At 44.6% G+C, this 16577-nt stretch overlaps 10 protein-coding genes across 10 annotated transcripts; 5 read left to right on the top strand and 5 right to left on the bottom strand.

Annotated features, from left to right (window-relative positions):
• Position 1: 1 nt before the first annotated feature.
• On the bottom strand, positions 2-1205 carry V1508DRAFT_373268 (uncharacterized protein). The gene is made up of 3 exons (XM_066937530.1): positions 968-1205; positions 800-913; positions 2-740 (listed from the first exon to the last, which is right to left on the bottom strand). Exons 1-3 carry the CDS (start codon positions 1149-1151, stop codon positions 409-411), a joined length of 630 nt encoding a protein of 209 aa, XP_066794629.1. The 5' UTR covers positions 1152-1205; the 3' UTR covers positions 2-408.
• A 113-nt stretch (positions 1206-1318) lies between these two features.
• V1508DRAFT_421020 (uncharacterized protein) lies at positions 1319-3168 on the top strand. The gene is made up of 5 exons (XM_066940824.1): positions 1319-1728; positions 1783-1939; positions 1994-2172; positions 2235-2305; positions 2366-3168. Exons 1-5 carry the CDS (start codon positions 1570-1572, stop codon positions 2916-2918), a joined length of 1119 nt encoding a protein of 372 aa, XP_066794628.1. The 5' UTR covers positions 1319-1569; the 3' UTR covers positions 2919-3168.
• Positions 3169-5081, top strand: V1508DRAFT_421018 (WD40-repeat-containing domain protein). The gene is made up of 5 exons (XM_066940823.1): positions 3169-3456; positions 3516-3592; positions 3640-4579; positions 4636-4780; positions 4835-5081. Exons 1-5 carry the CDS (start codon positions 3391-3393, stop codon positions 4879-4881), a joined length of 1275 nt encoding a protein of 424 aa, XP_066794627.1. The 5' UTR covers positions 3169-3390; the 3' UTR covers positions 4882-5081.
• V1508DRAFT_373260 (mitochondrial carrier domain-containing protein) lies at positions 4922-6685 on the bottom strand. The gene is made up of 6 exons (XM_066937529.1): positions 6229-6685; positions 6105-6167; positions 5909-6046; positions 5511-5848; positions 5231-5461; positions 4922-5169 (listed from the first exon to the last, which is right to left on the bottom strand). The coding sequence occupies exons 1-6, from the start codon at positions 6327-6329 to the stop codon at positions 5096-5098; spliced, it is 945 nt and encodes a 314-aa protein (XP_066794626.1). The 5' UTR covers positions 6330-6685; the 3' UTR covers positions 4922-5095.
• A 406-nt stretch (positions 6686-7091) lies between these two features.
• V1508DRAFT_405311 (uncharacterized protein) lies at positions 7092-9459 on the top strand (the record flags this gene model as incomplete). Its single annotated transcript, XM_066938686.1, has 8 exons — positions 7092-7420; positions 7479-7605; positions 7657-7731; positions 7785-7871; positions 7926-8544; positions 8597-8766; positions 8822-9190; positions 9250-9459. The coding sequence occupies 8 exons, from the start codon at positions 7092-7094 to the stop codon at positions 9457-9459; spliced, it is 1986 nt and encodes a 661-aa protein (XP_066794625.1).
• Positions 9460-9473: 14 nt separating this feature from the next.
• V1508DRAFT_373256 (nuclear cap binding complex subunit) lies at positions 9474-10397 on the bottom strand. Its single transcript, XM_066937528.1, has 4 exons — positions 10162-10397; positions 10030-10106; positions 9928-9972; positions 9474-9869 (listed from the first exon to the last, which is right to left on the bottom strand). The coding sequence occupies exons 1-4, from the start codon at positions 10237-10239 to the stop codon at positions 9587-9589; spliced, it is 483 nt and encodes a 160-aa protein (XP_066794624.1). The 5' UTR covers positions 10240-10397; the 3' UTR covers positions 9474-9586.
• Positions 10398-10501: 104 nt separating this feature from the next.
• On the top strand, positions 10502-11550 carry V1508DRAFT_421000 (mediator complex, subunit Med20). The gene is made up of 3 exons (XM_066940822.1): positions 10502-10647; positions 10707-11175; positions 11233-11550. Exons 1-3 carry the CDS (start codon positions 10634-10636, stop codon positions 11437-11439), a joined length of 690 nt encoding a protein of 229 aa, XP_066794623.1. The 5' UTR covers positions 10502-10633; the 3' UTR covers positions 11440-11550.
• On the bottom strand, positions 11369-13252 carry V1508DRAFT_388982 (nucleoside transporter-domain-containing protein). Its single transcript, XM_066937879.1, has 3 exons — positions 12943-13252; positions 12789-12890; positions 11369-12734 (listed from the first exon to the last, which is right to left on the bottom strand). Exons 1-3 carry the CDS (start codon positions 13154-13156, stop codon positions 11626-11628), a joined length of 1425 nt encoding a protein of 474 aa, XP_066794622.1. The 5' UTR covers positions 13157-13252; the 3' UTR covers positions 11369-11625.
• Positions 13253-13399: 147 nt separating this feature from the next.
• V1508DRAFT_440569 (eukaryotic translation initiation factor 3 subunit D) lies at positions 13400-15599 on the top strand. The gene is made up of 2 exons (XM_066942266.1): positions 13400-13779; positions 13847-15599. Exons 1-2 carry the CDS (start codon positions 13551-13553, stop codon positions 15382-15384), a joined length of 1767 nt encoding a protein of 588 aa, XP_066794621.1. The 5' UTR covers positions 13400-13550; the 3' UTR covers positions 15385-15599.
• V1508DRAFT_440568 (uncharacterized protein) lies at positions 15577-16567 on the bottom strand. Its single transcript, XM_066942265.1, has 2 exons — positions 16131-16567; positions 15577-16065 (listed from the first exon to the last, which is right to left on the bottom strand). The coding sequence occupies exons 1-2, from the start codon at positions 16425-16427 to the stop codon at positions 15760-15762; spliced, it is 603 nt and encodes a 200-aa protein (XP_066794620.1). The 5' UTR covers positions 16428-16567; the 3' UTR covers positions 15577-15759.
• Positions 16568-16577: the final 10 nt, after the last annotated feature.

Raw genomic sequence — 16577 nt, 5'->3', positions numbered from 1 at the left:
GCGCTGTTCAGAGTGCAAAAAGGTCGCCGCGGTCACAGAACCCTATCCCATCAAACGCGTGCTCAGCAATGCAGTCATATCGCAGGACCCCTGGATATTACGTGTAAAACGGTCTGGTATGCTCCAACAAGGCATATTCCACTATTCGGTGTGAACTGGTTATCATGCTGCATCAACAATACACAGTCAAGTTGGTATTGGAGGGCTCTGTATCGGTACTGGAGCAGCATATGCCTTGGATCCAGACAGTATAATAAGGCATTACAAATTCATAATACGTACATGTTCACAAGTAAACATTTGACGAAGACGCCTGTAATACTGGCCAAAATATAACGCCAAACCACATAAAACAAGCATATGCAATCGGTAGTCTTACTTCCCCCACCAACAACGCGACTTCACTCTCTAATTCTCCTCGGTGCCGTTTTCCTTCTTGCTTTTCTTTTGCCTTTTATTCTTGTGCTTCTTCTCTGAGCTTGACTCTGTAGAATCCTCGCTTGCGTCAGCATTTTTATAGACTTTCAAGAATCTGGTAACCTGCTCCTCAACAGCAGGGGCCACTTCATGTTTACCATCAGAGTCAAGCAACACTGTCCTTTTAGGAATTAGATTTTGAGCCTGTCCTTGTTCCAAACTCTTCGCCTTTTTGCGCGCTCTGCTCTCATCATATGCCTCATTGCCGGCTAGTGCGTGCTTAATGAATCGTCCCGCAGCTTGTCGATCCAATTGTAATTGCCCTGAGACGCGATTAGTTACCACAGCATCGCTAAACCTGACAAAGCTCAAAGAGACTTACTACCGGCAAATAGTTCCTCGGCATTCTTTATTTTGGCCATGTATGTTTGGACCCGCCGAATATCGATCATTATCTGATGATCCTTGGTATTGATCTCTCCAATCTTCAAGGTAGCTAGACGCAAAGAGGTCAGAATCGCGCACATAATCATAGTTGAATTTCACCTACAGTATATGGTAGAGTTAAGAGCATATAAAGCCAAAAGATAGGCTTTTGCTTTGTCTATTGGCGCCATGTCGTTGGCATATTCTGCTACGCCATTCTCAATGATGGGTTTAAGACTGCACTCCAGCTCGCCCATCTCTTTCTCCAGGTTTTCGATTAATGGGAATAGTTCACCAGCTGCACTCATGCTGTCTTAGCTTTCGTGGAGTGCCTAGGTAAAATTCAGGTTGTCAAGTTGACAGGCTGCTTGTTGCGATGAATTCAAGTTGGATTTAATCAAATTTCCGCGACAGCCCTAACCCAATTGACATGACGGCACTTAACTTCCAACGAACTCTCCACCCTCGGATAAGACTTAATACTAGCTTGTCGGTGCAGACCCGCTCGGTACAATATACTATCAAGAGGCAGCTTGTTTTTTGCACGTTTATTTAGCTTACTAGGGCAAGAAGCTTATCATAGAGCTTCCGATACAACATTAACTACTCTCTTGCATCGCCAGGGTGATTTCAAAATTACTTCAATTAACGAAGCTTGGAAATTGTACATATTGTGGGCATTATTTCTAAGTGCTTAGATAGCTGGTTGGTCAACTAAGTATCTGTATGAGTGCTGAAACGAATGCTACATCTATGATGGACGTGGCTGCTCAGCCTCCTGTTGGCATTGACATCAACATTGATGATCCAGAATTACTGCAAGAAGATGCCGGGCTAATGGAAATCGATCAGAACTCAGACGCGAATATTAGTGCTACAGAGCAGGTACAATGTTCATGGTTTTCCTATTTGGTGGTAAAATTACTAACTGCTGGCTAGGCGGCTCAGTCTGAACCCACCGAAACTGTATTCTTGCGGCTAGAAGCTGTACTATTATATGGTGTTGATCAGATGTCTACAGATGACGTAAAGTCATATGCATCGCATTATTTCCCACAAGTTGCTCCTAATATAGAATGGATTGATGATAGTTCAGGTACTCTGATCTCATATTCGGACTGGGACACCAAATGCTAACCATCGAGCACAGTATTATTTGTATTTGACAGTGAAGACACTGCAAAACAGGCGTTGGAAGCGTTCACATCGGAAGCTGAGTATTACGATCAGCCTCCAGAGGGAGCGGCATTGAGGAACGCGAAAGTCCATCCTCTGAATGGAAAGCATGCCTTAAAAGTCCGCGTGGCATTACAGAGTGATCGTAAGACGGTAAGTAGGACTCAACACTCCATTCCCTATGTTGCTACCATCTACTGACATCAGTTAACGAGAAATGGTCTCGTGAGAGAAGTAAATATTATTTATTTCATGGTGACCCAAGGGAGCAATTATACGAAAAGAGGTAATGTTACTTGGCAGACGCTACTGATTTCGATTCGGACGAAATTTTAACCAGACTTAGGCGACAAGAGACGCGGTCAAGAAGAACTAGACGACGAAGTGCGTCGCCCGAGAAACCTATGCATATGGACTTGGTGGAATTCAGCCGTGGACGGCGACGCCAGAATGACGAAGATGACTTCCCTTCGGTATTAAAGGATACGCGGCGACGCCAGAACGACGATGACTTCCCTTCGGTATTAAAGAACACACATGCACCTATTAGTAAGAGCTGGGCGAAAGCTGGTTCTATTGACCGCTATATTCCTTCAGCAAGAGATTCTAGCTCGTCCCCGAGAAGGATAGATCGTCACGGCCTGAGAGACACTCCTCGGAGAAGGTCATTATCTCCTGACCGGCATCGGGGTGATAGTGGAGACCACGTTCGTGATGGAGGGATTCCTCGACGTGGTGGTGATATATCTAGTCTAAGTCTTGCAGTTCGCTTGGGAGTAAAGGGTGGGAATGATGGCGACCAGGCGTCGGACTTCGCAAGTAGGTTATCCGTGATGGAGAACGACGGCAAGAATGGAGGACGACGACGAAAGAGGGCCCACCATTTGGAGTTCGATTGAGTGTAAAATGTAGCCCAGTGTAATGAATTATTGTGCTCTTGTCTCGTGTTGTATATTAGGATCAATGCTGTATTATTTTATGAATCCAATTTGACGTCAGTCAGTCGATCGCTGCTATTGCGAGTATACTTTACATCCCTATTTGTGATGCAGACATAGAAGTTATATAGTTATATGCTTGATCAAATAGAGTTGTAGCTACGGTCTTGAAATTATACGTCACCGGGAGATTACCACCCTGTTTATCTGCAGACTTTGATGGGAGCCCACCTCCATCGAACTCAATTCCACCATAAAGACTTCCTTTCGTGAGTATATATACACTGTTACCACTACACACCCAATATATGCAGATAGAACCAAAACGGGCTACATTGCCTGGTGAGCAATGTTTCCAATTGTAATGACCTGAAGCACATCACCTGAAACTAATAGGAGCTTCAGAAGTCAGAATCGCAATACATGTTAGAGAATGCCGTCCAGAGACAACGTCCATGTCCTAGTCGCTCGATATCTTCGAGACAATGGCTATAACAATGTAATTTGCTGATTGGCTTCGAACTTTCTCAATGGAATTTGGACTAATGATTTTGGTAGACACTGGACGCGTTCAAGGAAGAACTCGGTCTCGAGGATGACATGATACCATCGGACCATTCAATCACCCTTGAAAGGTAACCTTGTTAACAACTTAATTGCTATCTATCTAACATGTTCTCAGCATAATCGAACAGAAGAGACTGTTCGACTTGTCTCAAGATCTTGACGCTGTCACCCTTGCTGACAACGAAGAAGATAAGTGGCATGTACCATATCCGGAATTCAAGTCTATCCTCCCCAAACAATCACCAGAGTCGAATATTCTCTTTGTATCGGTTGCAAGTCTATCAATACCGACGGATGATCTCTCTTCAGATTTCGCAAGACCATGCATTATTTCCACTTCAGCTGACAGCTCTCTCAGAATATTCGACTTCTATACATTTGAATTGCTGAAAGTCTACACACATCTTCACTCATCTCCAATCTTGACATTACTCGTGCTTAATGAATCGACCTTACTGACTGGAGGTATGGATGGTAGGCTCGTGGTCTCAAATCCTGCCACTGGAGATGTTATTACCCAGCTCAAAGATCATATGAAGTACCTCGTTCGAATTGAATGTTCCAAGGACGGGAAATATGTTGCCACTGCTGGATATGATAAAAAAGTGAATGCCTATTCTATCGAGAACACAGGGTCGGACGAGCCTACATTTAGATTTAACAAGATAGGAACGATTTCTTTCCCCACCAGTCCAGAGGCTATTGCATTTGTACCTCCGGAGAAGGAAACAACTATCGAAAGCACACCGCCGCGATTGATTGTATCCCGAAGAGACTCGACCTTCTTGTACTACTATAAACTATTTCCAGTACTTAGCGAAGCTGCACGCCATAACTTGAATCCCGACAGTAATTCGTGGGTGTCATTTTGTGCAATGGATATTATTCTCGAACCAATGCAGTCCAAGTTTTTAGGCGTCGCTACTTCTACTGTTCCACACATGAGATTCATGATGCTCCAGTCAGGAGTGGATACAATTTTAAAAAACGTGTTCACTAAGGCGCCACAGGATGCTTATTCTAGTGCTAGAATTTGCTGGCGACCACATGGATCGGTACGTGTAATAAGGCATAATTCTTAGCTTGATGCAGCTATATCTGACAAATTAAGGGTGTTTGGTGCAATGGAGATGATGGTATTATTAGAGGAATTGAGTTATCAACAGGCAATGTTGCTGTGGAATTGAAGTACCACGAAGGTAAAGTGAAAGCAATGTTTGCTGGTATTGTAGATGGACGTGAAGTTTTGGTCACAGGTGAGTCGGGCTGCGCCATAACAACAGTGGATGAGTATTCAGCTGACGTTCTAGGTGGCTTTGATAGAACAATTGCTGTTTGGGAAATAGAAAAGAGGTAGCTTCATCGTGACTGCCGTCTGTAAGCAATATAAAACATGCGTGATGTATAGTAATAGACTAAATTTGGTTCCAATTATGTAACTCAACTGCAGTAAGATTGCATACGAGGATGTTCTATCCCTAGTGTTGGATATTACAAACGATACCAACGTTTTATGTACAAATCATTTTCCAATGCAATCTATATTCAGAATTCCAGGACATGTTAGACATCTAGTTCAAGAGAATAACCCTTTTTCGCGATGCTCGTACAAATCGGAAGAGTAAGAGGATTAAAAGTTCGACTTCTAAGATACGATTAGAGAGGTTGGAAGGTACGGCATCTAAAAGAGATGAAATGTAACCTACGATCTTTGAACATAAATAGGAGACCCTGAACCAATATTCCTTTTGATATCTGTGGACCGATTCCTTTAAATAGTCCTTGGACACCCTCATGCTTAGCTAAATATACCAAAGCGTCAACAAAGGACCTATGGCGTGGTTCTCCAAGTTTGGGCTTCGACTGAAGCATGACTTTGGAAACAATTAAGGGTTGCGAAACAATTGTAGCCATCGCCTTCGATAAGGCACCGAGAACTTAAAAACTGTCAGTATCCATATCAATGCGAACCACAGTCAAGCATACAAAAAGAATCATAAGCCGAAAGATGGACCTTATTTCGGAATATCAACTCTCGAAATCTCTGGTAAGTTCCGTACGTAATGGCTGGGTTAACCACAAGCACCAATGACGCTTTCAATCCACGCCATAAACCAGTTATGCCATCCTCTCCGATTACTTCTTTGCCAATCTGATATAACGTAGACACATCATCAGAAGTCTGCTGACGGGTCGTCACGACGCTTACAGGGATCGTGAATATCTGGGCTAACGCACCAGCAGCAGCACCAATGACGAGTTCCATCGAGATTGATATATTGGGAATCTTCTTCTGATATGAGCTCCTCAAAAACCCATACCAACTGACAAGACCGATAGTTAATACACCAGCGCATTTATTTAGTAGATCTTGGATAACTTACTAGAAATATGCAAAATTTGTGGACGCTACACCAAGTAGCGCTCCGGGCAGACCGTTATAAAGTGCTGCAACACCACGCTTTCTATAAATCTTCAGGAAAGCATCCCACGTACCCTCGTAGTAGTCGTCATCCCCCTTACTACATAAGATTGTCAATATGAAAGATCGTACATGAAAGATGCCTAAATTATACGCACGCTATTCCATTCTCTGTGTCGGCACTGCTGAGCTTCTTCTGAACCTGGAGTTTTGTCTTGATTCTGTGGTCCAGTCACTAGAAGTTCATATAAATCTACCACTCTTAAGAATGCTTCAGCATACATATCTAGAGGGTAAACCAAGGTGTTTGCCAGTACAGCCCCGGCCGCACCCGACAAAGCATATCCCCACGGCGGCAATGGAGCTTCCTTGGACAGAGACATGAAGCACGCTTATAACGTTGACAATATACCTGTCTTGACTATATCTAGGATAGTGACCTGGTGATGATATAGTGTTACCAATTGCACAACTTTTACCGGAATGATCCAATCTGTCGCAAAGTCGCGAATCTGCGTGGCAGCAACAATCGTAAGGACTAACGAGCCGATCTCTTCTTCTGGAACAGCTAAACTCCCACGAACTAAAATTTCACACTGCGTTGAGAGATATTTGGATATATAGATTAGCGCCGTTGTAACATCGATAAGCCTAAACGTGCGCACGCAGAATTTTTGTGATTTCCCCGCAATAAGGCGTTCTACTCGCTCGGGCCGAAGCACCACAGAGTATCAGTGATGTCATGGGCATTTACACGATAAATGCATGTGAACGTCAGTCCAAAAAAGTTACCCGGATGATCTTCTGTAATATGCGGCTCAGAGGGTCCTGAGGAATGCCAACCCACTCCAAGGGTTTCGTGGTTTATGATTTCGCGATCACGGGACCTAAGCTAACAATGTGAGAGACCTGGGTTGGACACACCGGAAAGTGAGTACATGTGCTACTTCTTCGAGATCTGATGGATTTTAAAGCTATCGAGAAGGAAGCCAAGGTATGTGCTTATATCATGGGAGACATGTGGTGCAGTCGACAAGGAATTCCAATACAAGGCGCCGTGGGCTAATGCTATTTCCACTAACATCATTCAGAATGCTTTAGCGAATTCTCATGGCTTCTTTGACAAAGGAGACTATAAGTCTGCCATGTCGTTGGCAGTAGAAGCGACGTCACTATATTTACGAGCAACCAATGCCTCTCGGCTAAAGTCGGAGCAACAACGACTTCGACAGCAGTTCACCGTCGCCGCGGACTTCGCCGAGAAGGTCAAATCAACCATCGGCTCGACTTCAGCTGCATATATATCTCAGCCAGATTCCGTGAGCTCTGTTAAAGTCTCCAGGATTTTTTCTGAATTGAGGCTTTCCACGAAGGAGCAGGCATTACTACTTCGAAGCTCGAAGTTGAATGGCACTACATTTCCTCCGTGGTCTTCTGCGGACGCTGATCATACTGCAGATGATGAACTTTTCACGTAAGCATCGATAATAACTGAACTAAAGTTGTACTGCTTGCTGATACATTTTGGACAGAGATCCCGCTGGATTTTTGACTTTGTCCAGTTCTCAGGAGCAATATTTCAGCGCATGGAAGCGTCCAACAGACATATGGGGCAACGAATTCACACTGCTAGGAGATGGAGGGTCAGATCTGGTTCAGGTAATTACGTGGCATGAGGTAATAGTTATGTCAAAACTTAATATTGGCTAGGATGTGTTGTCAGATTGCTCAGTGATTGCATCTTTGTGCTCGACCATTGCTTGGGAAGCACGCTCAAAGAAGTCGGTATGATGGCTAAGTGGTATCCCTTCCTGTTAATATAGAAAACTAATTTGTAGCTTGTGTCCCATATAACATATCCGCGCTCTGTATCGAAAAGTGGAAGATATGTGGTGAAGCTATTTTTCAATGGGGTTTTTCGCAAGGTACGTAGCTGCTTTGTTGGTAGTGGACAAGCTGTCGTTAATCGGAAGCTATAGGTAGTAATTGATGATTATCTACCTGTATCGAGTACAGCTCGGTACATTCATGTTGTCTCAACATCCAACAAGGGACTTTTATGGCCCGCATTAGTGGAGAAAGCATACCTGAAGGTGATGGGCGGATACGATTTTCCTGGATCAAATGCTGGAAGTGACTTGTTTGCATTGACAACGTGGATCCCGGAGCATATCTTATTACATAATGACCATATCGACATATCAACACTATGGCAGAGAATAACGGTGTCATGGCACTATCAAGATTTACTACTGACGGTCGGTACAGGAAAATTATCGAGGGAGGAGGAACTGTCTGTTGGTTTGATCAGCGAGCATGATTATGCTATACTGGATTTAAGAGTCCTCGACGACGATAAAAGAGTCGTCTTGATCAAGAATCCTTGGTCTTACGGCCATAGCTTCGCCATCCAGGATTCTCTCTGCGGTTTGCAGGATAAACTACCTGTTTCCTCAGGATGTTTTTGGATGGAGTTCTCGCAAATGTGCATTAGATTTAGTAGCCTTTACCTGAATTGGAATCCGCAGCTTTTCAAGTACAAGCGGCAAATCCATTTTGACTGGAACATGCGAAATGGAACTGCCGACAAATCTTTACGTAAGCTTCAAATTTAGTACCAAATGTGAATGCTTTACTTAATAGTCTATAGATTTATGCCCGCAGTATGCACTAGAGAATCCAAACTCTGTTGCGGCAAATGTCTGGATATTACTGGACCGACACATTAGAATTAAAAATGACGCCAAGACATACATTGCACTGTACGTATTTAACGATCCGGGGACCCGCATTTGGATGAGAAAGTCAACAATAATAAAGGTTGGTTGGAAACAGCTCTATCGGTTATTTGGGCGGGAATAATACTTGACTCTAGGCCAAATTTGTTGATTCTCGGCAGACATTGGTGAGACTAGAAGTTCCACCGAATACATCCTACACGATAGTGGCTGCAGCTCAGACCGATGTCTCTGAGATTAATTACTTTTCGCTTTTTGTATATTGCACAGTACCAGTTAATCTGCTACCTGCCAGTGACGGATTGGCTCATAGAGATGGCATCAGTGGGCAATGGACAGAACTGACAGCCGGCGGTAATATTCTATCCACAACATTTGCTTGTAATCCTCAGTTCAGACTTGTAGTCCCCAAGGAGACTGCATTACAACTATTTGTGGAGACTTCGGCTACAATTCCAGTTCATGCGCAAATTGTATGGGGTGGAGGGAGGCGTGTTCAAACGCAAGTATAAATTTTTCTGGGCATAGAATGTGAGTCTAACAGATTTATTGTAGCGTACGGCAGCGTGATATTGTGCTCCACACAGGCGAATATAGTGTTGGCTGTGCTTTGTCTAAACAGGCTCAATTGATGACAGGAGAGTACACAGTTGTCGTGTCATTATACGAGGCAGGCATCATGGGCGACTTTGATTTACAAATTATATCAAGTGAAACTTGTGTCATAAGCCGTCTATCAGATCTTTCTAGTGGGTATTATGGGGATGGCTTCTGATGGACAGCGTTATTATACGCTATAGGCGTTTTGGAGTAGGCGTGTCTTGCATCGAAACATGGCATCCCATAAGGATGTTTTACATGTAGATTGTATCTTACATTCTACCGGATATAATTCATTGTTCTCATCGGTCAACTCTCCGGCCATAGCCTCCTCTTGCCGGATCGTAGTCATCGCGAAACTCGTCACGCACTTGACCTCCCGATCGTCCGCGACCATATTGCCGGCCCTCTTTGAAACCAGGGTCTAGATCCGTCCGGATAATTCGCTCGTCTAGCTTGGTTTGGTTGATATATTTCATACAGTCGAGGGCATCTTCGTGGGTATAGTATTCCACAAAACAAAATCCACATGGTGTTCTTGTGAATCGATCAAGTCCCATGACAATTCGCTTGAGTTCTCCGCACCTTCGAGACATCGAAGTTAGCAAACACGAGGCAACTAGAAGCCGCTTAGCAAACTCACTTCGAAAATAGTTCCATGATTTGCTCTTCTGTGGTATAAAAAGACCTAATTCCGCCATCAGACTTCGATATACTATATATTTCCTCATAGATGCCAACTTACAGATTACCAACGTAGAGTGTCGCGGAGTCTTGAAGAGTCTTATGGGAGGACTCGGACTCTCCTTCAGTTCTCTCTCTCTGCCGACTAGTAAGCAGTCTAGACTACTTCGTACAGTAACAAATAAATACTAACCCCAGACTTCTTATCCACATAAGAACTTGGGACATCAAGCCTCGTCGCTGAATGATCTGAGTATCGTGTTCTTGACATAATTGTAACGTCAATATTCCGCGCAATTGCGGTAAACAATATAAACTCGAATTAAGACTAATTAATGCAAAAGATGAAATAATGGGTTTGACCTTGCCGCACAATTGCAGGTATTATAGAGCTCATGCGAAAGTAGGCAAGATTGGGATTTGGCCGACATGTAAAATCAAGTGTTCAAAATGCGAACTTGTAGTCCGCGAATATGTCCCAACGCACTTCGGCTCGGCAAATTTCGGAGTTTGAATTTTGGAAAATCGATACATCTGAATTTAAGTGTGGCTTATCCCTGGGCATCAAATCATGAAGCGATCTATAATGCGTGGCCTGTGAAACTTGTCGGGTTTATTTCATTCTGAATTTATTGAAAACTAGGGAAAAATTTGATCCGGAAACAATGCCGGTGACCGGGTATGATGCCGTTGTCAATGCCGCCTATTGGTAGTAGTGCTGATTAGAATTTCTAACAGAATTGTTCTGATTCACAACGCCTCAACCAATGCAACCACAATCACCTCAATAAACGACAAAATAACACGTCTCTTCCCGCGAATTATAGGCAAATGGTCACTTGAGTACAAGTTGTACAGAGAAAATCCAATATTAGATCATGGCGCCCGACCTTCAAGCCAAGGTCAAGTAACTGGGGCAGTATCCCGCTTCCTATCACAGTTGGTTCTCTCACATCACCGCGACGACTTATTTTGCTTGGTTGATGAACCACAGAGCAATATACCTGGTCACGCAAATTTCGAGAAGAAAGTATTAGCGGTGTTTGATAAGGGCATGGACATGATCATTACGTCGAAGCTCGCAAGCGTATGGATTTTGCGGCAGTCGATGCGAGCAGAGGGTGTTGCATACGCCGTTGGAGATGAGTTTGTAATACGGACAGCAAACGTAACGCAGGCTGGTTCATTCAGATATATAGTAGTAGAGGTATGTCGGTAACAGCGAACGACAATTGAAGTCTTTCCATGCTAACTCCACAACTAGATTGAATATCTGTTCAGTGATGATCGTGAATCCTCGAAGATAGTAATATCAGATTTCGCCTCTAGATGTGACCTTCCGAATGGGAAATTCTTCTTCGGAGATTCGGTCCACATCTACAGAAGTAAAGCCGATGAGTCCCAAAAGTTCACAAAAGCCGACACTGGCCTACAGTACATGGAAGCATTTAGGGCTAGGCCAAACGGGTAGGTCAAAGACGGCATACCAAGGAATACCGCATTTTGCATTCTTAAGTCCTCTCGATAAAAATGCAACTCATTCCACTAAACTTTCCAAAGATCAGTGATCTTTACATCTCTCTATCTCATAAACAGCGACAAACGCAATGCAATGAACCCTATCAAATAAAGCAAATATCATCCTACCATACCATGCCTAATCTATAATCCTGACTAAAATAAAACTGCAAAGTGAACCTGCCGCCAATCCCAAATTTAAAGCCAAACCCATAAACCCTCCGGCTGCCTCTTTTTCGTCTTCTTCCACAAAACTTTCTGACCCCATCATGCCACAGCTGGAAATGTAACCATTGGTTATTCCGAACCAAAGCTGAAGGAAAATGTAAAATCCATCGCTTGAAATGGCCGATCCGGAGCCAGAAATATTACATAGGAAAAAGAGCGGGATAAAAATTGTTCTTGCAAGTGACGCAATAGCCAAAGCCCTAGGGCTTCGCATATTATATTGAGGATATCCACAGACCACACGGCCAATCAAATCACCAATATTCCATACTAAAAAGGCAAAAGGAATGTATACGTTGGGCCTCAACCACGAGCCAGGCGATGAAACTCCTTCGGCGTAATTTACTGACAAGATATTGGATGCGAACACTGGGAACATCATTGTGACCCCGAACGTATAGAACACTGCGAATGCCAGATAGTGTAATTTGCTGAAGAGCACAAGTAGCGGAATATGACGTCTTGCAGGTTGATGAGCCTCATTGTCGCCGCGGTCGATCGTACCAGCAAGATTTATAACTGCGCGCTGCTTTCTATAAAACTTCAAAAAGAAGACCAAAGATACAGTCGTGACTCCAGATGCTGTTAGAAAATATATAAATGAGCTGGTAGATGTGGCCTCTCCCTCACCGGTTTGGCCATCTCGGCCACCTGACCTCGTTGACTCGACGGTGATGACCGACAGAATCTGCGCAATAGATGGAAGAACTCCAGCAATGGCCTGGCCCACCATAATACCCTGCGTATACATCGGTGCAAATAAATTCGCAATAGCAAATGCTCCATTTTGCGACAGTGACGTTGCCATAGCCGAGAACAACACTGAGACCAAGATGTAGATGAAGTACGGTGTTATAGCCCATGAGCCTCCAGTTATAGATGTCAATGCCAAAATAAAGAAATTTATAATATTCATAACTAAGGCTAGCCAAACTCGAAAAGTGTACTTTGCGTGCTTTTGCTGGTACGACAAAACAATCATGGCTACTGTGGCCGTAATCGTGCTGGTAGTCATTATACCTTAATACGGTTAGCACAATCTCAACAGGACAACCTGTTCAATACCGCACGTACAACTCTGAAAATTTTCTCGTAAAAAGTCACTCGACTTAAATCTTTCCTGGAAGTAAGCCGCTGCGCTCAGAAAACAATTCCATGGCCACAGCATTGCAATCCCTGAACACGTTAGCCGCGACACAACCCAGTAGATATGCATATAGCGGCGCACCTATCACCAAGAAGGAGAAGTACTCTATGGAGTCATAGCTCTCCTTTGTAGATTTTATTTTAGTTATGACAACCTCTGAGTCCGATGCCGCATCAATATCGCGCGTCGAATGTATCATATCGGGATCAAATGTATATGAGTCCGTGAAAGCAGTTCTCTGCTCATCTTGAAGAAGAAACCTGTTCGCAGGATCCGAACTGCTAGCCATTGTCATCAACAAAAACCCCAGCGACTACTCAGGGTCCTATCGTAAGTTAGTTGAATATAACACTTGCACGAGATTGACCACGCGAAGACGATAGCACATCTGCGATCGCTAATCAGGTGAAACCTTACTTGTCACCGACTAGTGTTTGAGTGACGTCGATTTTTTGACTCCATAGAAAATGACGATTACGCCATAAGTACCATCATTCCAGTCAGCACGAAAAAATTATTTTTCACGGGTTAGTTGCCACAATATCAGAACATTTACCTACAGGCTCTCGATTGCGACGCGACGCTTACATCTGTGTCCATATAGGACCAAGTATCACGGTTTTAATCGTACCAAACATTGCCTGCATTGCGGCATCAGTCAACGAACTACTCAACAACTGACAGACGGAATGGGACCGGCATTACCATTCGCCCTTCCCTCACTCGTACCAGTCAGTTCACCATGGGGACCTCCAGCCACTGAAGCCAGCACGGGTGGCCTTTCATTTGAAGGGGCTCCTTATGCACCATTCTCCAAAGGTGATAAGCTAGGCAAGTTAGCAGATTGGACACAGGATCCTGGTCGAGATGGCCGGGATCAGCGTGGTGGACGGCAAAATTATGGACGGAGCCATCGAGGTAAAGCTGGAATCTTCTGTAGGATTATGACAGAAAACAAACCAATTTGCTGACATCCGATGAATAGACCCGTACCAGGCTTATGGCGCAAGCACTGCATCAAGCTTTCAATTCCAGAATGCCGAGGATGAGTCCAGCTTCTCAGTTGTCGACAGTAGCCGTACGACCACAAAGCCACGCACAACTTTTGGCCAGGGGGGAAGAGGAGGGTTGGTCCTACGGTCGCGGGGTGGTGCACAGGGTCGTGGTGGCGCCAGAACTTTTGGTCCAGGTGCAGGCGCTCAACGATCCGGCTATCAGCGTTACCTAGGCGGGCGCGGCGGACACCAGGATGGCGCGCGGACGGGAGGTCAACGTGGTGGCCGTGGTGGCCGCAGATTTGGATGGAAGGATTATGATAAGCCACAGAGACTACGTGATTCGTCGGTTACAATTTCACCGGAATGGCAGATGCTTGAAGAGATCGATTTCAATAGACTGGGGAAGCTTTCGCTCGATATCAAGGATGGCACTGATGTCGATACTTATGGCTTTACCTACTACTATGACAAGTCTTTTGACAGGCCAGGCGGTATCTCTGAGCGCAAGTTACAGGTTATCGACACCCTTTCGTATAATCCAACTACATCTGACGACCCGGTCATCCAGCAGTTAGCTCAGAGGGATGAAGGGCGAGTATTTGCCACCGACTCTATTCTTAGTATGCTCATGTGTGCTCCACGATCAGTCTATCCGTGGGATATTGTTGTGAACCGCGAAGGTGACAAACTTTTCCTGGACAAGCGTGAGGGAGGTCCTCTTGACTTTGTCACCGTCAACGAGAACGCTGCCGAGCCTCCTCTGGAGGTCGCGGATGGCAGCAAGGATTCGATTAACACGCCCTCAGCGCTTGCTCTTGAGGCCACATTCATCAACCAGAATTTTGCCGCGCAGGCTGTCGTTGAGTCGAATGACAAACACGAGTTCACACACCCCAATCCATTCTACAATCCAGAAGAGGAAACCGAGCCGCTTGGTTCCCGCGGCTATAGATACCGCAAGATCAATCTTTCTTCTGTGGCTGAAGAGACGGAGCTCAACCTCATTGTTCGTACCGAGCTTGATGGAACAATCAGGAACTCCTCTGGTGAAGACTCGTTCATCACGATCAAGGCTCTTAACGAATTCGATACTCGAGCTCCCGGTGCTGGTGGTGCCCTTGACTGGCGTTCTAAGTTCGGTTCTCAGCGTGGTGCTGTTGTTGCCACGGAGATGAAGAATAACAGTTGCAAACTCGCCAGATGGACAGTTCAGTCAATTCTCGCTGGCGCCGATCAGATGAAGCTCGGTTTCGTATCGCGCGCTAACCCTAAGGACAAGGCCAGGCATGTTATCCTTGGAGTTGTTGGTTACAAACCGCGTGAGTTCGCGAACCAGATGAATTACAGTGTTGCCAATGGTTGGGGTATCGCACGGTCGATTATCGATATGTGCTTAGCGCTTGAGGAAGGAAAATACATTATTGTGAAGGATCCGAACAAACCCGTCATCAGATTGTATGAGGTTCCAAGGGATGCATTCGATGAGGCTCCAGCGGATGAAGAAAAGCAGGATGCGGATGAGTAGACATAATTCAGGAGAGTCAGACTGGTTGGAATAGGACGTATACTATTTCGGAAAAATGTTTATGTGACGTTTGATGTATTGGAAAATGTTACGTGTCATGTGTGTAACTATGTAACTTTTGCTGATTAGTGCATTTCTTCTCACTTTCCTGGGATAAATTTACAGGTGATTGCCGTGCATGACAATGTTTTATATACTTGAATGCAGCTCCATATCTATATTATCTATCTGAAGACAATGATAAAATCTATGACACCAATGGCAGTAGAAAGAACCCGTATTACAGCAATATGACAAAAATGCCGAACGCCAGAATTAAAAAGGTTGTGCACGCCTATTCATAGAACCCAATGCATCTATATCTGCTCTATCATTCTACTGCAGTTCATCATTGCCAACTTGTACCCAGCTGGATTCACTGGGCGGCCTACTCACACCGGCATCCGCAGAGAAAGTTGAAACCTCGCATCCATCAATTATCCGACGTAGACCCGTTCCCCACGAGGCAACACCTGACTCAAGCATCATGAACCGAACCAGCTCATCCTTCGCAGAATTCTTATCACATTGACTTATAACCAGTCGTAAAATACTATCTAGAGCGAATAAATGTGCTTGTGACAGCGAGAGCACTGCCGTTCTTAGTTTGATACTATAGTGCTGCAGCTCGCGATCCGGAAGCTACAAAAACACCACATTAGCACACATACTGCACCTCAACTCAAAGCAACAGACAAGTAACTTGCCGCAGATTTCAAAGACAGTAGTTGGTCCAATAATCGGAGCACTTCTTCAGCAGTTAAGTCCGACCTCTGCTCGACTTCGCTCACGATCTCGACCGCCACATTCGGAACACCCGACGGCCCGTAAACCTGCTGCTGCTGCTGCTGTTGTTGCTGTTGCTGTTGCTGCTGATTTGCACGTTGCATTTGTAACGAACCACAAGACTTGACACTCCCCGATCCCGAACTCGCGCTCGCAAAGTGAATTGGAAGCGCATCGTTATAGTGAGTGGGGGCGTTAGTAGTCTGGTAGGATGTCATCACCGGAGATTAACCCAAAATTGTCGCTCGCTATAAGGCGTACTAATGGCGTAGATATTCCAGCTTCTATAAAAAGAGTCTATATGCAAAATTTTGCAAGAACTAACATAATATTTCTATTCTAGACCAGAACGCTGTTTGGCGGAAGTC

This window comes from Lipomyces doorenjongii, assembly GCF_038497915.1.
Source record: "Lipomyces doorenjongii strain NRRL Y-27504 unplaced genomic scaffold V1508scaffold_41, whole genome shotgun sequence".
Taxonomy (NCBI): Eukaryota; Fungi; Ascomycota; class Lipomycetes; order Lipomycetales; family Lipomycetaceae; genus Lipomyces; species Lipomyces doorenjongii.
Note: the sequence above shows the minus strand (reverse complement) of the source record. Positions and strands in the feature narration are given on the sequence as shown.